General features: G+C 39.7%; 1 protein-coding gene and 1 non-coding gene across 2 annotated transcripts; both read right to left on the bottom strand.

Annotated features, from left to right (window-relative positions):
• Nucleotides 1-13,813: 13,813 nt before the first annotated feature.
• tomm20a (translocase of outer mitochondrial membrane 20) lies at nucleotides 13,814-17,543 on the bottom strand. The gene is made up of 5 exons (XM_056232645.1): nucleotides 17,349-17,543; nucleotides 16,906-16,952; nucleotides 15,903-15,984; nucleotides 15,660-15,802; nucleotides 13,814-14,286 (listed from the first exon to the last, which is right to left on the bottom strand). Exons 1-5 carry the CDS (start codon nucleotides 17,470-17,472, stop codon nucleotides 14,242-14,244), a joined length of 441 nt encoding a protein of 146 aa, XP_056088620.1. The 5' UTR covers nucleotides 17,473-17,543; the 3' UTR covers nucleotides 13,814-14,241.
• Nucleotides 14,356-14,487, bottom strand: LOC130069018 (small nucleolar RNA SNORA14). The gene has a single exon (XR_008803731.1). It is a non-coding gene; the product is annotated as a small nucleolar RNA SNORA14 (small nucleolar RNA).
• Nucleotides 17,544-25,581: the final 8,038 nt, after the last annotated feature.

Genomic DNA, 25,581 nt, shown 5'->3' with positions numbered 1-25,581 from the left:
GATCGTTGCTTGGTTTACAAGGGTTTTAAATGGTGTATTTTCAGATGCGTAAATCTATTTTCGGAATCCTGAATATTTTCTCTAAAAATCCAGTTATAACACAAGAGCACAAAGCAGAGAAATTCAAAGGCATTCGATCCCGACAGTGAATTCCCGTGTCGGATCAGATGGCACAGCTGTTAGCACTCCAAGCACGTACACCTCTCTTTATTTTTAGGAAGTGCCAAGGATTTTTCCCCCTCCCCGCTCTGTATTTTGTGCAACGCATGACACAGGGCTTAAGACTGCTTTGGTAATTAAACCCCCTGCAACACGCCGCCATTATTATTAGCACGACTGTGACTCGGTTTACATTTCCTCAGCGCCTGCTGGCATGACAGAGCTCAGCTTTTCTCCTTGGTTGCACCATGATCCATTTCAGGCTGAATGCACGCACACACACACACACAGTTGGCAGCGAGGGCTGAACGATACGAACACATAGCAATACATTTCTGATTATCTGTGGTTTGAAATGTGTGCATTGTGCAAATATAGCTTATATGCAAAACTAAAACACATGCTTTACCCAATCCTTCACATGCAGAGTTTAACCGTCACTCTTCAGTTATTCAGTGCGTGTTCCTGCAATGCAAACACACAAAGGGTTTTTATAAATCGGAGTTGCTTCACTTGTAAAGTAATGACAACTCGAAGGTCATTTGGCAGACATCACCTGTAATCTCGTCTGCCGACATGTTTTGTTGGTGAACACGTCAGGACTAGAGAGACTGGGAGGTTGACTGGGAGGCTGGAGCAACAGTGCCCCCTGTTGAAGCTATAACACACTCACAATCATACAGCACACTGATGTTCTGCACAATCACCAGCTGGGTTTTTTTTTTTTTTTGAAGAGTGTCAAAATAATATGTTGCAGCTGAAACTGATGCAACTTAATTTCACATATTTCTCTGTCAGTCGCTTTGTAAATAAATGTGCTAGGGATATAGTATTAATTATTACCCATTATATATATTAAAAAAATTATATATATTTAATTTTAAAAAAAAAATATATATATATCACACACACATGTATAAAAAGAAAGTATAATATATATATATTGTATATTGAAAATGATAATATTAAATCATAAATATACGTAATAATAACAATAAAAATCATTTAACAATTATCATCATTTAAAAATATGTATATTTTTATACTGTATATTTGTACACTGATAAACGTTGCATTACCTAAAAAATAATATATATATATATATATATATATATATATATATATATATATATATATATATATATATATATATATATATATATATATATATATATATAAAAACCTATTCAAAGATACCATATAATACCATATAAAATATACAGCATATAAAACACTATTCAAAGTATTCAAAGAATACCACGGTATTAACACCAAAACGCCATGATAGTACAATGATAGTTTTTGGTATTTGTTGTTAGAGAAGGACCAGTGTTGTTTATATGAATGTGTTGCTCAGTTGTTGATTGACAGGGAAACAGGCCGTCACACACTTCAGCTGCATTTCATTAAGTTAAATCTGATGATCTCACATCACGTTTCAATGCCAGAATCAAGCTTTCTCCATTGGCCACAGTATCATTCACACACCGACACAGATCAGCCTCAAACTCCCTCTCATTACACTGACTTATAAACTTCAATGCATAGTTCAACCAAAAATAAGCATTGTTATAATTTACACACCAGGTCAAAAAGCCACAGAACACACCAAATACTGAAGGATAGGTAGCTAAAAAAAAACCTCTTACATCTATAAACTATATCTAAAATATAAAAACACTTGATTTATTTATGCATTTGTTATGACACCGATGACTATGTGAATCGAAAACATTTTGTCTTTGCATTTGGCCTCTATAAATAAAGTATTTTTTGTAAGAAATCTACTTGTTCTCCCTGTTGAACTTTGACATTTACACACCCTCATGTCAGGCAAATAAAAAACAAGATATTTTGTAAATTTGTAAAGTGTTCACATCAAAATTTATGCAACCCTTTAACTAATAACCAAGACAGAATTTTATTTAGGATGCACTATCCCTTTAAGTCGAAAATCAAATCAGCAGCTTCCCTCTTAACACACTTTCCCCGTCTTATAAAAGCAAGGGAGGGGAGCGGCTTTGCTATGAGTGCATGAGTTCATGGAAAATACACCGTCTGTCATTATATTTTTATTCGACGGTTCTTGGCTCCGGTTACGTTTTCATATTGTATTTGCTCTCTTAGAGAAGTATTTTCCAGTTCCTGTCTCTTGGCAGCTCCGAGCTCCAGACTACACCTTCCAAACACAGTAAAAAAGAAAGAAAGAAAGAAACCAGCTGCAGACTTGGATAAAAATAATTAGGCCTGTGTTTGTCTTCCAGCAGGGAAACATTCCAAACGACCAAACCCTTTCCTCCGCTGTGGTCATTAAAGCTCGAGCTGGACTGTGTTCAACTGAGATCACAGGCTCGGGTATTCAAGAATAATATAAAGTCTGGTACGCTTTATTCTGGCTAAGAAATAAGCATGCAAATGAAAAGTGATCTGAAATAGGGAAGATAACGTGGATGGTTCAATGTTCACGCTATTCTGTAATGAGTATTCACTATGACATCACATATTGTTACAGTAAACTTATAGTACCCAAAGAGACCATCAACATTTCAAAGGCAAACTCACACAATTGATTACTGTGAGCTACGAGATTGTTAATCGGTGGAATGTGCTTTTGTTGAAGCCAGCAGCCGCACTATTTCATCTTATTTTTTTAAATAATCATGTTCAACAACAGATTCAGAAATCCTGTTGGAAAAAAAAACTCATTACCCATAATTCTGCAAAGAAATAGCCACCAATCAGAGATCGTGATTCGTGACTAGCAAAGCTCCGCCCACTACCATGAAGCACTGCGAATGACATAATCGACTCCCTATACTCAAACTATTAAAATATATTTTTTTATGCACAATATTCATATTTTGCAATAGATATAGAAATTATATTGTCTCTTTAATAAAAATATTTAACGTTTTTTAAATAAATAATAAAATTCTCACGGCTATACAGCGCAAATGACACAATCAGGAGCAGAAGGGATCAAAACAACATAAAGAAACAATTATACATCATCATTAAATGCATTTCGCCGTTGAAAGTGCTGCCATTGAAACGCATAAATTCGAGTCACGAACCGCTCTGAGTATAACGTCACGGGTTTAATTGGATTAATGGTTCCATGAAGAACCTTTAACATTCATGGAATCTTTCATTGCACAAAATTATTGTCATTGCACAAGTCATTGCACTTCTTTATAGTGGAAAATTATTTTTTAAAAGTGTTCGTCTTTATATATATAGGCTATATATTTATATATAAATAATACTGGACCATATTTTTTTTTTCAATCATGTGTTTCAGGTTATGGCAATGAATGTTTTTGCACTTTTACATGAGAAATTCATATTTACCATGTTTTAAACCTCCCAACTACCTTGACGTATTCATCTGCGAAACATTTCAGGCTTATAGAGTAAAATTACGTGTCAGTGTGGTGACATTAACAATGACTTTACGTTTGACATTGAATGAGTGTGTTAAATGCTCTCTGAATAGTGAGTCTTCTTCCAGCAGAGCTGAAGCCACTGGCAGTCTCTGTTTATAAACCCGACGACCACGCTATTCCTGGAAAATCTGAGCGGAGTTGGACGGAAAGGGCAGAAGCTGGATTTATTTCCCTTCTGCTGTTTCTTCCAGTGAACAGTTCAGTGATCCACGAGTGCCAGATTCCAGGTTATAATGACGTGTTCAAACCCAAAACACATAGATCAGCTCACTGGCAGAGAGAAACACAAACTCCAGCCCATCATAACTTCCACCGGCGCTGCGCTTCTCATCACAGACTCTGTGTCAGATTTATGTTCAGTATTTCAGCGGGGAATTGTCATGTCCAACCATCTGTGCTTTTACACTAAACCACACAAGACGTTTCATCCAGTTTAAGATAATAGTTTACAGCGAGAGAGAATGCAGATTATTCTACCACATCTCTATTGTATCATTTTTAAAGCAACTGCATGCATTTAAATGCATCTTTGCAATTTTACCGTTTTCACATTTACCTTTTAATTGCTATAATGCATTTTTTTTTCACAGCACGTTTAATCCAAACTGGTTTAAGAAAGTCAAACTCCTGGTAAAACAACAGTCAAATAGTGAATCAAGAAAATGCTTTGCTTATATTACGTCGGTTAAATACGAGTGTAGTGCATTGCATTGTGGGATAATGAATGCTGTTTCATACCACACATTTTGGATAATGTAGTTATGGATATTCATACATAAAAATTGTAAACTATGCACATAATATAGATTATAAACAGTGTTGGGGAAGTTACTTTTAAAAAGTAGTGTTTTCTCGTTACTCGTTACTTCTTAAAAAAGTAATCCGTTACTTTACTTAGTTACCCCCTTTGGAAAGTAACTTTTTATGTTACTCGTTACTTTTACGTTACTTTTATGTTGCTTGACTTTGGGCAGAACCCAATATCTGTTCCTAAATGTGTAGGCCTACATAAAATTCTACTATGAACTCTACTTATTGAAAAACTAGAAAAAAAAAACAAGAAAAAAAAAGAGATTTTGAGATAGAAAAAAAATATATATTTATTTAAATAACATTTGAAAAACCTGTATAAACTGAACACCAAAGCACAATATTAACTATTGAGCGGTGGTGACGCGTTCATGAAAAATGTCACAAAGAACCGGCAAAAGAAATGATTATGAATATCGAATATCAAATATAGCAAGGAGACATAAACATAAACATTATTAATAAACAAGTGTTTTCTTTGTCAGTCAGTGTCGGCTGCAAAGATAAAGTTGACGATGCTGACTCGCGATCTTCACAGTAGTGAACGCGCCAGAGAGAAATGCACATTTCATATGGATTACATAAGCAGATAGTCTGTTTTCTCTCGTTTTGAATAGTTTTGTTTTAAAGTACACATTTCAAGCTTTCTATATATTTCTCAGATCTTTGAGGCAAGTAGCTTGCGCTAAGTTTCGGTTCATTTATGAGACGAGCTCAGTCCAAGCGCCGGCACGGAGCTCCTGAGAAGTCCTGATTATATTGCCTGCTATATTTACTGCTTATTTATTAAAGACAATTGGTTGATGAAACATTGATTAAAATTAAGATACAATTAATACAAAACGAAATTCACTTTAAAGAAAGGCTTTCTACAAAAACAAACTTAATGAAGTGGTCAAAATCATGTCTGCCCACTCCATTTGTCTCCCGATTGCGCATCTTATGCTCTTACTCATGCTTTTCACTTTTCATATAATCAACATTGATGAAATAAAAAAATAAATTATTTTATTTAAACATAAATATGAAACTAAATCGTTTTCTTTAATGACTAGGCTACAACACGCAGTCTATACAGAGAAATTTAATATCGGAGCGGGATTTGAGCGAACCCCGTCTATACTGTAAGCATGTGGGGGTAGAGGTACGATTTTCGAGCAATCATCGAATATTATTTTGCTTGATATGCCAATCCTTAATATTTGGTGTTTTAAATGCCTGTTTGAGGTCTCTGTGAAAGATTTAAAGCAGTCTTTTAGTGCCGCTTTCAGAGCGGTCAAGTCCGAAGAACTGTTACGTCCATAACATTGTTTCTTTCCTCATAAATGCGAACACGAAAAATTCAATACAATTAATATTTTATGTTCTGTGGAGAGCCAACCCTTCTTCATCCGGTGGGAGTATTACTTTTTGTTTGCGCAGTGTAATTCACAGAATTGATTGCTCTGCTACCAGCCTCTGTCACGTAGGCTACCATGTGGAGCTTGTGACTATTGCAAGCGCACAGCTGAGGAGACAGTGTTGCTGTCAAATCTGTCCATGGGAAAAGTAACGTTGTGCGGAATTGAAAAAGGAACTACGTTTCGTTACCAAATTTTCAGTAGTAACGCGTTACACTACTTGTTACCCGAAAAAGTAGTTACGTTACTGTAACGCGTTACTTTGTAACGCGTTACACACAACACTGATTATAAAGCAGACATTGTAAGAGCAGTATTATAGTATACCGTGACAAACAACAGGTGTTGACCAATGTGTTAAAGGTACACTATGTAACTTTTGGCCCTCTAGTGGTTAAAAAAACTAAACTTTTTGCGGAAGAACATTTTGGTTGTGCTTCGGTTCTGCGTGACTGTGCGGATGTCAGTTCAGATAATGCTTTACAGTGACCTCTGTTATACCTCGTTTCCACCAAAAAAGAACTGGTTCGGAACTGGTGCTGGTTCAAAGTTGGTTCAACTTGCGAACCTTCTCAGAACCTGTTTGTTTTTCCACTGACTAGAGAGCCCAGCGAACGACGTCGTTACGTCACTGTGTACGTCTTAGCTTTCCCATTCCCGTCGTGTTGTTGTTCACAGTAACCCGCCCCCAGCCCCCGACGTAAGCATGACGTGGTAAAAGAACGGTTCTAGTCCAGCAAAGAGTTGGTGCCGCTTTGGAACCAATTTTCCTGGCCGAGAACCGGTTCTGTGGCTGTCGAAACACAAAGAACTGGTTCACGAGTAGACACCGGCTCCGAACCGGCTCTCAAAATGCTTTGGTGGAAAAGGGGTATTAGAGAGCTTCATATGGCAGTTATCTGTTCAATAAAACACCTTACTATCTCCTGTTGAGTAACAGCACCATCATCTCTGTGTTGATTTTACAACATTTCAAATTTCCCAGTTCTAGCCATCTCTGAAAAGCCAAGCTGATGTTGATTCTTGTTTTATTACGAGGACTGTCGTGTTGTATTTTGCCAGAAGACTCTCCTCTGTTCAAAGTTTGTTTAAAACAGGTGATTCCCTGAAGACACACACAACTAACCTCTGCCATTCACACACACACACTCAACTAACCTCTGCCACTCACACACACACACTCAACTAACCTCTGCCACTCACTCACACACACTCAACTAACCTCTGCCATTCACACACACTCAACTAACCTCTGCCACACACACACACACACTCAACTAACCTTTGCCACTCTCACACACACTCAACTAACCTTTGCCACTCTCACACACACTCAACTAACCTCTGCCACTCATACACACACTCAACTAACCTCTGCCACTCACACACACACACTCAACTAACCTCTGCCACTCACACACACACACTCAACTAACCTCTGCCACTCACTCACACACACTCAACTAACCTCTGCCATTCACTCACACACTCAACTAACCTCTGCCATTCACACACACTCAACTAACCTCTGCCACACACACACACACACACACACACACACACACACACACACACACTCAACTAACCTTTGCCACTCTCACACACACTCAACTAACCTTTGCCACTCTCACACACACTCAACTAACCTCTGCCACTCTCAAACACACTCAACTAACCTTTGCCACTCTCACACACACTCAACTAACCTCTGCCACTCACACACACTCAACTAACCTCTGCCACTCACACACACTCAACTAACCTCTGCCACTCACACACACTCAACTAACCTCCTCTGCCACTCAAACACACACACTCAACTAACCTCTGCCATTCACACACACACCTCTGCCACTCACTCTCACACACACACACACACACACACACACACACACACACACACACACACACACACACACACACACACACACACACACACACACACACACACACACACACACACACACACACAACTAACCTCTGCCACTCACTCACACACACTCAACTAACCTCTGCCACTCACTCACACACACTCAACTAACCTCTGCCACTCACACACACTCAACTAACCTCTGCCACTCACACACACACCTCTGCCACTCACTCACACACACACACACACACACACACACAACTAACCTCTGCCACTCACACACACACTCAACTAACCTCTGCCACTCACACACACACTCAACTAACCTCTGCCACTCACTCACACACACACAACTAACCTCTGCCACTCACACACACACTCAACTAACCTCTGCCACTCACACTCAACTAACCTCTGCCACTCACACACACACTCAACTAACCTCTGCCACTCACACACACACCTCTGCCACTCACTCACACACACTCAACTAACCTTTGCCACTCTCACACACACTCAACTAACCTTTGCCACTCTCACACACACTCAACTAACCTCTGCCACTCTCAAACACACTCAACTAACCTCTGCCACTCTCACACACACTCAACTAACCTCTGCCACTCTCAAACACTCAACTAACCTCTGCCACTCACTCACACACACTCAACTAACCTCTGCCACTCACACACACACACACTCACTCAACTAACCTCTGCCACTCACACACACTCAACTAACCTCTGCCACTCTCAAACACTCAACTAACCTCTGCCACTCACACACACACACTCAACTAACCTTTGCCACTCTCAAACACACTCAACTAACCTCTGCCACTCACACTCAACTAACCTCTGCCACTCACACACACACTCAACTAACCTTTGCCACTCACACACACACACTCAACTAACCTTTACCACTCTCACACACACACTCAACTAACCTCTGCCACTCACACACACACACTCAACTAACCTTTGCCACTCACACACACACTCAACTAACCTTTGCCACTCACACACACACACTCAACTAACCTTTACCACTCTCACACACACTCAACTAACCTCTGCCACTCACACACACACTCAACTAACCTCTGCCACTCACACACACACTCAACTAACCTTTGCCACTCTCAAACACACACAACTAACCTCTGCCACTCACACACACACACACTCAACTAACCTCTGCCACTCACACACACACACACTCAACTAACCTTTGCCACTCTCACACACACACTCAACTAACCTCTGCCACTCTCAAACACTCAACTAACCTCTGCCACTCACACACACACTCAACTAACCTCTGCCACTCACACACACACTCAACTAACCTCTGCCACTCACACACACACTCAACTAACCTCTGCCACTCACACACACACACTCAACTAACCTTTACCACTCTCACACACACACTCAACTAACCTCTGCCACTCACACACACTCAACTAACCTTTGCCACTCACACACACACTCAACTAACCTTTGCCACTCACACACACACACTCAACTAACCTTTACCACTCTCACACACACTCAACTAACCTCTGCCACTCACACACACACTCAACTAACCTCTGCCACTCACTCACACACACTCAACTAACCTCTGCCACTCACACACACACTCAACTAACCTCTGCCACTCTCACACACACTCAACTAACCTCTGCCACTCACACACACACACTCAACTAACCTCTGCCACTCACACACACACACTCAACTAACCTCTGCCACTCACACACACACACACTCAACTAACCTCTGCCACTCACACACTCACACTCAACTAACCTCTGCCACTCACACACACACACTCAACTAACCTCTGCCACTCACACACACACTCAACTAACCTCTGCCACTCACACACACACACTCAACTAACCTCTGCCACTCACACACACACACTCAACTAACCTCTGCCACTCTCAAACACTCAACTAACCTCTGCCACTCACACACACACACTCAACTAACCTCTGCCACTCACACACACACACTCAACTAACCTTTGCCACTCTCACACACACTCAACTAACCTCTGCCACTCACACACACACACTCAACTAACCTTTGCCACTCACACACACACTCAACTAACCTTTGCCACTCACACACACACACTCAACTAACCTTTACCACTCTCACACACACTCAACTAACCTTTGCCACTCTCACACACACTCAACTAACCTCTGCCACTCACACACACACTCAACTAACCTTTGGCACTCTCAAACACACACAACTAACCTTTGCCACTCTCAAACACTCAACTAACCTCTGCCACTCACACACACACACTCAACTAACCTTTGCCACTCACACACACACACACTCAACTAACCTCTGCCACTCACACACACACACTCAACTAACCTTTGCCACTCTCACACACACTCAACTAACCTCTGCCACTCACACACACACACTCAACTAACCTTTGCCACTCACACACACACTCAACTAACCTTTGCCACTCACACACACACACTCAACTAACCTTTACCACTCTCACACACACTCAACTAACCTCTGCCACTCACACACACACACTCAACTAACCTTTGCCACTCTCACACACACTCAACTAACCTCTGCCACTCACACACACACACTCAACTAACCTTTGCCACTCACACACACACTCAACTAACCTCTGCCACTCACACACACACACTCAACTAACCTTTGCCACTCACACACACACTCAACTAACCTTTGCCACTCACACACACACACTCAACTAACCTTTACCACTCTCACACACACTCAACTAACCTCTGCCACTCACACACACACTCAACTAACCTCTGCCACTCACTCACACACACTCAACTAACCTCTGCCACTCACACACACACTCAACTAACCTCTGCCACTCTCACACACACTCAACTAACCTCTGCCACTCACACACACACACTCAACTAACCTCTGCCACTCACACACACACACTCAACTAACCTCTGCCACTCACACACACACACACTCAACTAACCTCTGCCACTCACACACTCACACTCAACTAACCTCTGCCACTCACACACACACACTCAACTAACCTCTGCCACTCACACACACACACTCAACTAACCTCTGCCACTCACACACACACACTCAACTAACCTCTGCCACTCTCAAACACTCAACTAACCTCTGCCACTCACACACACACACTCAACTAACCTCTGCCACTCACACACACACACTCAACTAACCTTTGCCACTCTCACACACACTCAACTAACCTCTGCCACTCACACACACACACTCAACTAACCTTTGCCACTCACACACACACTCAACTAACCTTTGCCACTCACACACACACACTCAACTAACCTTTACCACTCTCACACACACTCAACTAACCTTTGCCACTCTCACACACACTCAACTAACCTCTGCCACTCACACACACACTCAACTAACCTTTGCCACTCTCAAACACACACAACTAACCTTTGCCACTCTCAAACACTCAACTAACCTCTGCCACTCACACACACACTTAACTAACCTTTGCCACTCACACACACACACACTCAACTAACCTCTGCCACTCACACACACACACTCAACTAACCTTTGCCACTCTCACACACACTCAACTAACCTCTGCCACTCACACACACACACTCAACTAACCTTTGCCACTCACACACACACTCAACTAACCTTTGCCACTCACACACACACACTCAACTAACCTTTACCACTCTCACACACACTCAACTAACCTCTGCCACTCACACACACACACTCAACTAACCTTTGCCACTCTCACACACACTCAACTAACCTCTGCCACTCACACACACACACTCAACTAACCTTTGCCACTCACACACACACTCAACTAACCTCTGCCACTCACACACACACACTCAACTAACCTTTGCCACTCACACACACACTCAACTAACCTTTGCCACTCACACACACACACTCAACTAACCTTTACCACTCTCACACACACTCAACTAACCTCTGCCACTCACACACACACTCAACTAACCTTTGCCACTCTCACACACACTCAACTAACCTCTGCCACTCACACACACACTCAACTAACCTTTGCCACTCTCAAACACACACAACTAAACTTTGCCACTCTCAAACACTCAACTAACCTCTGCCACTCACACACACACACACTCAACTAACCTCTGCCACTCACACACACACACACTCAACTAACCTTTGCCACTCTCACACACACACTCAACTAACCTCTGCCACTCTCAAACACTCAACTAACCTCTGCCACTCACACACACTCAACTAACCTTTGCCACTCTCAAACACACTCAACTAACCTCTGCCACTCACACACACACTCAACTAACCTCTGCCACTCACACACACACACTCAACTAACCTCTGCCACTCACACACACACACTCAACTAACCTCTGCCACTCACACACACACTCAACTAACCTTTGCCACTCTCAAACACACACAACTAAACTTTGCCACTCTCAAACACACTCAACTAACCTCTGCCACTCACACACACACTCAACTAGCCTCTGCCACTCACACACACACTCAACTAACCTCTGCCACTCACACACACACACTCAACTAACCTCTGCCACTCTCAAACACTCAACTAACCTTTGCCACTCACACACACACACTCAACTAACCTCTGCCACTCACACACACACACTCAACTAACCTTTGCCACTCTCAAACACTCAACTAACCTGCCACTCACACACACACACTCAACTAACCTTTGCCACTCTCACACACACTCAACTAACCTCTGCCACTCACACACACACTCAACTAACCTCTGCCACTCACACACACACACTCAACTAACCTCTGCCACTCACACACACACTCAACTAACCTTTGCCACTCTCACACACTCAACTAACCTCTGCCACTCACACACACACTCAACTAACCTCTGCCACTCACACTCAACTAACCTCTGCCACTCACACACACACACTCAACTAACCTCTGCCACTCTCACACACACTCAACTAACCTCTGCCACTCACACACACTCAACTAACCTCTGCCACTCACACACACACACTCAACTAACCTCTGCCACTCACACACACACTCAACTAACCTTTGCCACTCTCACACACTCAACTAACCTCTGCCACTCACACACACACTCAACTAACCTCTGCCACTCACACTCAACTAACCTCTGCCATTCACACGCACACAGACACACATCTAACCTCTGCCACTCACACACACACTCAACTAACCTCTGCCACTCACTCACTCACACACACACACACAACTAACCTCTGCCACTCACACACACACTCAACTAACCTCTGCCACTCACTCACACACACTCAACTAACCTCTGCCATTCACACGCACACCTCTGCCACTCACTCACACACACACACACACAACTAACCTCTGCCACTCACACACACACACACTCAACTAACCTCTGCCACTCACTCACACACACTCAACTAACCTCTGCCATTCACACGCACACCTCTGCCACTCACTCACACACACACACACACACAACTAACCTCTGCCACTCACTCACACACACTCAACTAACCTCTGCCACTCACTCACACACACTCAACTAACCTCTGCCATTCACACACACACCTCTGCCACTCACTCACACACACACAACTAACCTCTGCCACTCACTCACACACACACAACTAACCTCTGCCAATCCCACGGCACAGCAGCCGGAGCAGCTTGCGGATAAGAGACATGCACGGGCTAGTGACGCATGTAGTTTCCCGTGATAACCATCCCGACAGCTCTAAAGCATCAACACTCTATAATAGGCTTACCACAGTGAATCAGGGTATGACAAAACATGTTTTGGAAGATAAGATTGCTGATTTGACTCATTTAAATGTTAATTTTGAAGAAAACAGTTATAGTGTACCAGGATAGATGCTTTTAACATTAAAAATCCTCAACTGAAGTGTAGTTGATGAGAATGTGTGTGTCTGCACTGCCTCCTAGAGGAAGAGAACTGCAATCTGGAAATAATCAGCAGCATCGCAGTGCAATGTGCATCAGAAAAACAACAAATGCAGAAATAACGTGATTGAAAAGCCATTCTTGATTAAATTATTTAATGAATACAAAGAAAAATCTATTATTTAAAGTTCAGTGCATACAAAAACAAGATTTATAAACAAAAACATCTGATTAATATTGCAAACAGATCCATCTTTGATATCTGATCAACCACTACACGTGAGAAATATCCAGAAATTACATTAAAAGGAGCCGAGTGCTTATGAAGTGATGACCTTTATCATTAGCTTGTCATTGAAAGTGTGTATTCTTAATTTGACGCTTTCAATTGCATTTAAATATGTGATTACGTTAGATCATGTTTAGAATAAAAAAACATCCATTTTATACGAACAATGTCAATGCAAACACCAGGAACAGACAGTGGTCGGGATTGATGTGCAACCAAACACAGGAATAAACATGATAAATAAGAGATCAGAAGGTCCATTGCTGGTTCGCCACATTCACTCGACATCATCTTCTTCCAGACTCTGAGAGCTCACTATCCGCTGTGAACAGAGGAACACAAGGTCAGCTCTAGAACCGCACGCGGCGCACGATGTCAATGACAGATATTTCAATGTCCAAGAGGTGAAATAGCTAAACGTCACAGCAAAGACATTTAACTTTGGTTAGTTCTTGGGTTTCTCTCGCATTCTTTCTTGTCCCAGGAGCGACACGCGGCTCGTGGGGGGTTTTAAAGAATGCACAGGTGGGTTTCGCTTCAATATTAAAGGGATAGTTCACCACAAAATGAAAACTCTGTCAGTAATTACTCTCCCTCATGTTGTTCAACCCCGTAAGACTTTCGTTCATCTTCAGAACACAAATTAAGATATTTTTGATTAAATCTGAGAGCTGGATCACTCCTCCATAGGCTTCTTAAGGGATTGAAACTTGCCGACACAGAAAAGTTATGAAAGACATCGTTAAAATAGTCCGAGTGACTACAGCGGCTCAACCTTAAGTTTATCAAGCGATGAGAATACTTTCTGTGCGCAAAAAACAAACAAAAATAATGACTTTATTCAACTATTCATTTCCTTCTCTGTGGGCCTCGAGTGAGTTCACGTAGTGTAACAGCGTCACACGCATCATCACACACATGACCAGCGTCGGCCAATAGTGAGCCTGCGTGTGACGTACAACACAGAAGCGCTGCGCTGTTTCACTACGTGAACTCACTCGAGGCCCACAGAGAAGGAAATGAATAGTTGAATAAAGTCGTTATTTTTGTTTGTTGCGCACAAAAAGTATTCTCGTCGCTTGATGAACTTAAGGTTGAGCCACTGTCGTCACTCGGACTATTTTAACGATGTCTTTAATAACTTTTGGGCCGGCAAGTTTCGATCCCTTAAGAAGCCTATGGAGGAGTGATCCAGCTCTCAGATTTAATCAAAAATATCTTAATTTGTGTTCTGAAGATGAACGAAAGTCTTACGGGGTTGAACAACATGAGGGAGAGTAATTACTGACAGAGTTTACATTTTGTGGTGAACTATCCCTTTAACTATTTCGATTTTGCTTATTGATTCCTAATTTCGATTCCAATATGGTAAAAAAAAAACCTTAGATAATTCACATTTAGTCTTATTGCAAAACATTTAATTGAATGTTTCGCGACTTGTGAAACAACGACCTGAAAACAGCGAGTCGTCTTGCGCTTGAATGTTTTAAAATCACATTTTCTGTGAGCGAGCTTTGGATGTGTGCGCACCACATAAAACAACACGAGTCATCTCGCGCTTGAATGTTTTAAAGTCATATTGAAATGCTCACAGAGAAATCGAAATTTGTATTTTATATCAAGTATTTGATTCCAGATTTGGAGTAGATGTTGGATTCGCAGCCCCACACAGGTGTGCGAGAGGTTGGCGCTCACCTGGCTGATGGAGGGCAGTTTGGTGAGCAGCATCTGGAAGACCGGCGCTGGGAGCGTTTGCTGAAGCACCTGCAGGAGCTGCTGTGGTTGGCCACACACGGCGATCGCATTGGTCAGGTGATCCACACCCTTCTCGTAGTCTCCTGAGGAACACATGTGGGCGTTTAGCACTTCAGTGTGTGTGTGTGTGTGTGTGTGTGTGTGTGTGTGTGAACGCAGGTGATAGTGAGATGGACACCTCACCCTGAGCCAGAAGCTCCTCGCCCAGCTGGATCTCATCCAGGAAGAACTTCTGCACGGCTCCGGCATCTTTAAGATCCGGCAGCTGGAGGATATGAAGAGCGACATAATAAATAAATAATAAACTAACACCCAACTAAAAACAAGATTAAAATAAATGGAAAAATTATTACAATAAAATGATCTAACTGAATAGTTTGTAGTGATTAAAATTAATTTAAAAATGATTTGAATTAATTAATAAAAATGTAAATATTAGGGGGTCCATGGAACAATGTAGAGAAAAAAATAAAATAAAATAAATAGAATAAGACCTAACTAAAAATGTTATATATTAATATACAAATAAATTATAGAAAAAATTATTTATTGAATAAAAATAAAATGAGGGGGTGCATGGACAAAAGTAGAGAAAAATAATAATAAAATAAGACCCAACTAAAAAAATGTATGTGATAATAAAAAGGAGTAAAATAAATAAAATAATATTTGAATAAAAATAATTTAAAAAATTCAAAATTATTTGAATAAATTAATAAAAAATGAATCCATGGAATTTCCCCCCCAAAAAACAAGACCTAAGCAAAAATGTAATAAAAATATGTTAAAATAAATGAAAAAATATTAAAATGAAAATAAATAAAATTATCTAACTAAATTGATTAAAATAAACAATGATTAACATACATTAAATGTTTTCAACAAAAATAATAAGTTATTTAAACAAGACCTAACTTAATTGGATTACAATAAAGATGGTTAAAATAAAAACTAAAATAATAAAATGATTTAAATAATAAAAGAAATAAATAACAGTTTCATTATCATTGAAATAAAAACAATATTATAACAATAATAAAAAAAAAATTATATTCTTTATACACAAAAAGATGTAGTCGTCTTTAAATGTAGAATAGGGTCCCTCAAGGATGATCACACGATGGAAAACTGCTTTAAGGAACAAAAGGATGCCCTCATAAACATGTAAATGTGATGTTTGACCTACTTGAGCAAGTCCAGATTTATCTTGAGCAGCTCTTTGCGTCTTCCTCCCTAAAACAGAAGAAAACAGCACATGAAACAACAGACTTTTATATATAATTAAGATGTACATAACGAATAAAGACCTTGAATCAAACACACAAAACACATGTCCACCAGACTAAGCTGATTGTGATTCAGTTCAACCAATACGATTCTTCTTCATCTGTTGGTTCTACACAAGTGAAGCGTTCGTACGAGTCGTTCAAAGGAACCGATTCAATGAATCAATAGTACGTGCATCACATCCTGGGTCAAAATAAGACTATAATTCGAAACTGACTGAACGTGATTATGTATTATAAAGACACGGTACTATAATCTAAATATGAAAGGTAAAACAAACCAGTCTTACGTAAACAGCGTTCTAGTATTTTGTTAACTAGTCTGGTCGATCTCGTGACTCACGTTCACGCAGTCTGGTTTTGAAGTTCGGATCGCTGCGTCGTTTTCTGTCGAAATAGATACAGTACCCGATGAGGAGCGCGCCACAGACGCCCGCGGCGATCGCGCTCGGTTTGCCGCCGATCATCGCGGCGCGTTACCGGAGATCTGCTGCTGCTGCACGTGCTCGTGCTCACGGACTCAGAGAGAGCGGCGGAAGGACCCCTCTGAGTGACGACAGCACTGTGAAGGTGTTCGCTGCAGACGCCTGAATGAATAAAAACAGCGCCAAAGAATGTAGAAAAAAACGGTTTAATTAATTTATTTTACTTTTCCCCTAATATCACGTTCATGAATGCAAGTGTACTAATAAAAAAAGTACAGACAGATATTTTTATTCCCCCCTTTTTTACAGTTTAATGTATAATGTTTAATATTAGTTTTTGAACGAATGTCCATGTATAATATTTGAGTAGTAATAATAATATTAGTAAAACATATACAAGTGACTTTCTTCACATTTATTTAAAAAAAAATACTTTATTTATATACCTCTTTTGAATTAAACAGAAGCATTTCGTCAGTAACCTTTTCAATTTGACTATAGCGCCAATAATAGCATCCCTACATTGTTTAATGCTTCTTATTAGTGTAATAATGTCTTCATAAGACTCTCACCTGACTCATGCTGGCTTGATTTATGTTATTCTGAACAAGCTCTAAAACTAGGGAAGAATGTATACAGTATAAAGGCCTGCGTGTGTGTGTGTAAAAATACATATATACCCATATAAATTAATAATTGGTCAGGTTCTGCTATACTTCAGAAGATCTCCACAAATAGGCAAAATCAGTGTGCGTTGAAACGGTCAGTAATACCATAAAAATTTTTGGTAAAAAATACCATAAAAAATATGACAACAGAAAAAAGATACAAATAAAATATCAATTTATTCTACTAATAATACAGAATTTGAATAAAGTAATCAAATGTAAACCTCTGTATAGTCTTCACCTGAATTAAATATACACAGATTGTTATTAAAGTTACTAAAGTTATTCAGTGAAAAGCAGTGAGTGATTCTGTCGTTTTCTTTTGTTGTTTGACAATCATTGTTGTCATTCCAAGACTTGGAGAAGGTTATTCATGCTTTTATTACCTCACGCTTGCACTACTGTAATTCATTGTATTTGGGTCTTCCTCAATCATCGCTTGCTCGCCTCCAGATGCTGCAAGGCTGCAAAGAAATATGAAATATGATCATGTCACCCCAATTTTAGCTTTGCTTCATTGGCTCCCGATCCATTTCAGAGTTCAGTTTAAAATGTAGTTGTTTGTTTCTAAAGCTCTTCATGATGAAGCTCCATTATATCAGAGATCTTCTTCCTCCTCTTGTTTATCCATCCCTCGCTCCCGGAGACAGAGTCTTTGCTGTTGCAGACCCCGTCTATGGAACTGATTGCCTAAAATTGAAACCAATTTTTAAATCTAAATTTTATCCACTTCAACCAATAATTCTAATCGCTCTTTTCTGTAAGAGTAAAATTGGTTTAATGTATATTTTGCAGGCACTTCCCCACACTTCAATGCAATAGGCCAGGGGCCCGTTCTTCGTACGTTGCTTAAAACATCCGAGATCAAATGAGACATCCAAGATGATATCATCGTGCTAATCATGATCCGGCTAATTGGGTTCTTCGAACACACCTGGGCCCGTATTCCTAAAGAATCTAAGAATCCTTTTAGAAAACTCTTAATTTAGCTTAAAAACTTTTACGTAGGAGTCTTAGCTTAAGAGTGATTCGGGACCGATCTGAGAGCAACTCTGAGTAAGGAAAAGACAAAAACTCTCATCTTAGTGAGGAGGCGGGGCTGACCCCGTTGCTATGTATGACACAATCTTTTGAAGATTGTGATTGGTTGGTTGTCCAAGAAGGAAAAAAAAGAGCCATTTTAAGTATAGAGTTTACTCACAAACGCACACACACACACGCACATTATTTTTATGTATATAAATCCTTTTTTTTACCTTGCTGTTAATTTGATTGGCTTAGAATGATAAAAAATTGTTCCACTCTTTCCAATTACACTGATTGCTGTCTATTTAAGTGGTGGTTTGAATGTTTGTTTTGAAAACATGGATTAAAAAACAAGAAAGACGAGAAAGCCTGACTGGTCAGAAGAACCGTGTTTACTGTTAGCCGAGTTAGTGGATGAACACTAGGCCGTCCTTAAAGGAAAATTCGGGCTGGGTGTCACAGCATGGAGCGAGAAGCGGACGTGGGAGCTTATAGCGCACATTATTAACGGTTCATTCCGCTGCTTGTGCGCACCAGGGAAGCCTGCTATATTCATAAATACAGTTTTTTGAGCCTGCAAGGTGGGAATGTCCAGTGGAAACTAAATGAACTGCGACACAATAAGAGGTTCTGAAAGTGCTGTAATGTTTGTGTGATCACTGCTTACAGAAGGTTGTCACAGACCCAAATCACTATTGCTTTATTGCATTTTCCCATTTGCCAAATATCTTAATGTAGTGATCATTTCTGGCGTTATGGCATTCCTGCGCTGTGTCGGAGATATTAGCGTGTCTCTAATAAGATCAGTCACAAACATGATCACTGCACAATCTCATCTATAGCGTCTTATTAACTCTCTATCGTCATCTATTGTCTGCAACACATTTCTTCTCCCTCTTCATCGTTCTGTCATTTTCTCCTCTGCTAAAGAAACTCTTAAGCCTCTTAAAAGTCCTCATCCATACTCCTAACAATTTTGACCTTAAGACCTCTTTTAAGGGTTAAGATGCTTTCTGAATTACTTTTTTCTTTACTAGGATTTTTTCTTTAATTTTAAGAGTAAACGCCCACATTTCTAAGAATTTTCTTAGAATTTTGTCACTAGGAGCTACTTTTTACATTAAGATTCTTTAGGAATACGGGCCCTGTTGTTTATGATTAGTATCGCTGGATTGAGTTATCTGAGATAATTGCGCGTTCATGCGCTGGTTTAAAAGGGGATATGTATCGATAGTAGAAACATTGATCAGCAACGCTGCTATTGGCTGCTCACCGTGGCCAAAGAGCGCGCTCAGTTTTTCACCGCAGCAGAGCAAGAGTTATTGCTTGAAGGATATGCAGAATTTGAAAACATAATTAAAACGCCAGGGAACACCTCAAAGTGTGCAAAAGCCAGGACAGAGGGCTGGCAAAAAGTAGCAGACAAATTAAATTTGTAGTGACCATGTTAGATGTTTTTATCACTTATTACTATATATATTTTTATATTTGAATAATTTCTAAATAATTAATAACTTTGTTCATTGTAATGTCAGAGTCACCACCCACTACTAGAACATGGGAACAAGTAAAAGTGAAGTACTAGAATATTCTACATAATGGTAATTTGTACTACTTATACTAATCTCTTTTAAAAAGGCACTGTTAATAAATGTTTGCCTGTTTATAAAAGCAACCAAGAAAAAGGCTGATAAAAAAAAGAAAAGAAAAACAAACAGGTGGTGGTCCTGCACCCCCACGTTATACCCAGGCAGAAGAGCTGACCCTTGGGTTGAGTGTGAACCGACCCGTTGTGGAGGGCATCCCAGGGTTCAGCTCTTCCTCAGACACACAGCCAGAGATCAGGAGCAGCAACACCTTCACTGCTGGGAAATCAACTTTAAATGATCCTAGTACACTGTAAAATAATTTGTTACTGCATTAAATTAAGTAGGCCTATAATCCCAATGGCTGTCCAGTCATATCAACTGTTAAACCTTGAGTAGTAATGAATTGCTTTGACTTGTGAAAGTCTACATGTGTGAAACTACATGTAGTTATTAATGTAAAAAAAATATGTTGCCATGAGTTTTTGATCACATTTCCCCCCAGTGTGCTTCATTGTAATGAAATTGTGTTTTCCTCTTTTGTGCAGTTTTAAACAATACACCAACACTTTTACCTGTTCCCAAGCAAGTGGTGCTGAAGCATGTGCAGGAAGACTTTTTCTAATGTTACATCAAAAGGGAAAAAAGTACAACACTTTGTAATGCCCATTTTCCCCCCAATGCACAGTGAAGAAACCCTCTCAGGTATCTTTAAGTGCATAAATAACTTTACTTAATTTACACTTGAGTACTTATTATTTCTGAATGCAATATGAGTTGCAGGAGTCCACATCTACAGAAGAGTCTGCACAAAGCAGTGATGCAGAGGTGGGCAGTGTTGTACTTTTCCTTTTCATTGTTGATGCATAAGGCTTGTGTTGACAGGTGTACCCCTACCCCTAGAAAATAGAGTATTTTGAAAATACTTGACAACTTAAAGAAAAAAACTGTCACTAGAGATAGAGTCGCTTCAAAGGAACTTCAGAGTAAGTGCTAATATATTATTTCACACAGAGTACTATTGCTGACTTTGCATAATATCTCTTATTGCAGGCAAAATATGACTTGATCACTGGCTTTTCTTTACAAAGAACAATTAAAATAAAACTCAAAGAACTAAGCATATTTGTCTTGTCTTTTATTAAACATTAATGAAATGTTTTATATTTTTTTCGGATGGTGCAATGTTGTGTAATGGCACATGCAATGTCACAGGCCATGTCAGGTGCAACCCTCAGACTTTTCAGATACTTTAGTTGGCTAAAGGTTCACTTTATTGTGTGCCCTTGTCCTGGCTGGAGCTGCATTGTAACTGGTCTGGGGTTTGGGTCAGGGAATGGGGTCATAAAACACCTGTCTCCAAGCAGGATCCTGTTGTAATCATCTGTATAATGGAAAAAATCAGTTCTGTTAGGATCAGCAAGTGTATGTAGGGCCTAATACAGTGAGCTTGATATTTAGCTATATTTTTCCTTACCACGTTCAAATAGGCTAATGTGCATAAATCTCTGAAAATTCTTCAGTCATGCACAGATCCTGGCCATATTTGAGCACACAGCATCTAAGAGATTATAGTCTGTCAACTGTAAAATGTTTGTAAAATGTGATATAATATTACTCAAATTTGATATAATTTTTGTAAATTTTTATATAATATTACTAATCTGGAATATTAAGAATCGCAATAGTAACTTGCCTGCACTGTTATTAAAGCCTGACTACGACAAGTCGAACATTTATGCGTTTCCAACAAATTAATGATGTAAACGACATCCTCACGAGTCATGAGAAAAATTATATCTCTCAAAAAGTACACATTCCCGCTGCGCTAAAAGACTTCCCGTATCACCTCCGCTTATAAAGCCGCGATCTAATCCTGTTAACCTGAAATAAGCCTGCTCCCGAGCAGGTTCAAGCTTGCGCACCTGTTGCTATGACAGCAAGTCCAGGATGAGCTTCGAAGAACCAAACGATCCAAGATCATGCCAAATCGCCAACAATCAAATCCAGCTAACTGAGTTAGCGACGTACGAAGAACGGGCCCCAGATATGGAACAATCAATGAGTTATACAACAAAAACAATGCATTCTTATTTTAACTTTATGCAGCACACCTATTATTTGGGATTCCTTTACTTTGATCTTATCAATATGTGATTTCCATGTCAATATTATCTAGCTTCTGTTTTTGTCTGTTTTACTTGATGTTATCTTTACTTTGTTCAGCACTTTGGATAGTTCTGCTATGTTTAAATGTGCTATATAAATAAAATTGACTTAACATTAAAAGACAGAGAGCAGATTTATTAGGTTGCTGTCACTTTAAGACCAAATGCACAGATATACTGACAAGCATTCGATTACTTTCCCAACCGTTTATGTTCACTTAAGAAATAACCAACTTTGTTTAAACTTTCCCTGCGGTGAAAATCAAGTTTTTAATGCTGTTTATACATCTATGTGGTGTTTTTAATACGCTTTAAGACACACCATGTGTAAGTTCATAAGTCGACAGCATTGCTGAGTATTTTCTGCTTAAAACTGCAGTGAACCAAAGACAGTCTCAAAAACACGGTTTGAAATCGCTGGTGTTTCTGACGTCACAAACGACCTTGTAACCAATCAGATCAACGTGTGATCGTCAACCAGTGGATCTCTGAGCTAAGGGAGTGAGTGGAGGCGGGGCTCATTTGCATATATATATATTTTTTTAGCACATCAGGCAGGGGACTGTTTATTATGACAGTCACGTCACATGATTTGACTGATTTGGAACAGAATGATAATAATTTCATTGGTTTTCAGAGCGAATGCCACGAAAAACACAAAACACATCTAAAACGGGAAAGAGCTTTGAGATTGACTGTATAAATAGATTTGACAAGAAATCTGAGGTATATTTTTACAGACTGCTGAAAGCTACAGAAACTAAAAGCAAATGGATCGCTGCAATTCACAGAAACAACTGGATCCAGGCAGAGAAAGGTGGATTTGCAGTTATTTAGTGTCAATATGCTGAATTTAGGGGTAAAATCAATCATACACTATATATTGTAACTCATCAATTAAATATTTACCATTGTATATTCTGCAGAATAATTCTGCGGGAGATGGGTGTGAAATACGGGAGTGTTGACAGGCATGTATCGAGTGAACCAACCTTTAGTTTAAAAACTGATAATCGTTAGTTTCACCGGCGTTTTCTCGTTTCTCCTGTTAAATCCAGTCACTCGGCAGCTCTTCTGCCACTCCGTCCGGCGGGAGAGTGACGTCACTGCATTCCCTCTATAGAAGCTGCGTTCCACCCCAGAATAAAAAGAAAATTGTGACTTTTTGAGCTATAAACTCGCAATTACTGTACTTTTTGTTCCCTCAGAATTGTGAGATAAAAAGTCAAATTTACCTTTTTTATTCTGCGGCGGAAACAAGCTTCCATTAAAAACACACCAGATCAAATCTATAATGCATCATCAATCATCTCTGATATACAGTGAAGTGGACATTAGAGTCACAAACTATGGCATTTATTTCAAAGGCTTTTCTGCTTACATTTGTACAATAAATTACACACTGTCCATCTTCTGATGAGCTTAATAAATATGATAGAACTTTCCGTTAAGCTTTCTCTCTCTCTCTCTCGCTCTCTCGTTCACAAACGGTCTCTGAACATTTTTGCAAAGATCCATAAAACTTTACACTTCATGTACAGATTGGAAAATACCACGTTATATATATATATATAAAAAAAAAGCCTAGTACAAGCACAGTTGAACGGAAATACACAGACGAGAAGGAAACGTAAAAGTGAGAAACTGAATCGGAACAAACTCCTCCCGAAGTGAAAGAACGAAACGCAAAAGAACGAATAAGAAAATGGACATGCTTTACCTTCCAAATGCACACAGACGCTACAGTTAAAACAGTAAAACTGTACAGAAACGTACATGGTATTAACAGTGCAAGATATTAATTAGCTCGACTCAAAACACACTTCTCAATATACAAATGTATAACAAAGGCATACAATTACATACAAGTGCCAAACGGTACAGTCCTTCAGGTTATGATACAACAGGGAGTCTATACAAAGGAAAGATGTCTTCAGCATTGTACATACATACATACATACGACTTCACCACCGTAACCCTTCGCCTGATCAGATCAGATGAAGGATGACAGTACAGAGAGTGATAAATGAAGGGAAGTGATGATGTTCCTTAGTACTTCTAAAGGAATAATTCACGTTCACTCATTGCAAACCATGCCGCTATTTTTCCCTGCAGCCATTGTTAAAGCACATTCATGCATATTCAGTCAAGCATCCGTTTACATGACAAATGTGCTTCTGAAATCGTGTCGATTCGACTGAAATTAGTGTCGACTGTTGTTGGTGAACTGTTGTCGCATGAAAAAGAAACGTCTGGTTTTGTGTTGCACGGGAAAATAACATTAAATGCATTTGGAACAACTTTCATTTTTGGCTAAACTAACACAGGTCAACCCCTTCACTGCTAGTATACGCAACCAAACACGTGTTTTCCGTTTCCCACAGTGCTTTACAACTCGACATCCTACATGTACAGGCCAAACTCGAAAAATGAGAATATCGTGCAAAAGTTCATTTATTTCAGTAATTCAACTTAAAAGGTGAAACTAATATATTATATAGACTCATTACACGCAAAGTGAGATATTTCAAGCCTTTATTTGTTATAATTGTGATGATTATGGTTTAGCTTATGAAAACCCCAAATTCAAAATTAGAATATTGTGAAAAGGTTTTCATAAGCCATAATCATCACAAATATAACAAATAAAGGCTTGAAATGTCTCACTTTGCATGTAATGAGTCTATATCATATATTAGTTT

The sequence above is a fragment of the Rhinichthys klamathensis genome, unplaced genomic scaffold (genome assembly GCF_029890125.1).
Source record: "Rhinichthys klamathensis goyatoka isolate OS25496 unplaced genomic scaffold, OSU_Roscu_1.1 h1tg000352l_1, whole genome shotgun sequence".
NCBI classification, from domain to species: Eukaryota; Metazoa; Chordata; class Actinopteri; order Cypriniformes; family Leuciscidae; genus Rhinichthys; species Rhinichthys klamathensis.
This window is presented reverse-complemented; position numbering and strand designations above follow the sequence as displayed.

Coding starts and splice junctions, on each gene's coding strand:
- tomm20a (XM_056232645.1), bottom strand. CDS start 17,472: ATGATCGGCGGCAAACCGAGCGCGATCGCCGCGGGCGTCTGTGGCGCG. Junction 15,985..16,905: donor ATAAATCTGGACTTGCTCAA/GTAGGTCAAACA, acceptor CATATCCTCCAG/CTGCCGGATCTTAAAGATGC. Junction 14,287..15,659: donor AACTGCCCTCCATCAGCCAG/GTGAGCGCCAAC, acceptor CTCTGTTCACAG/CGGATAGTGAGCTCTCAGAG.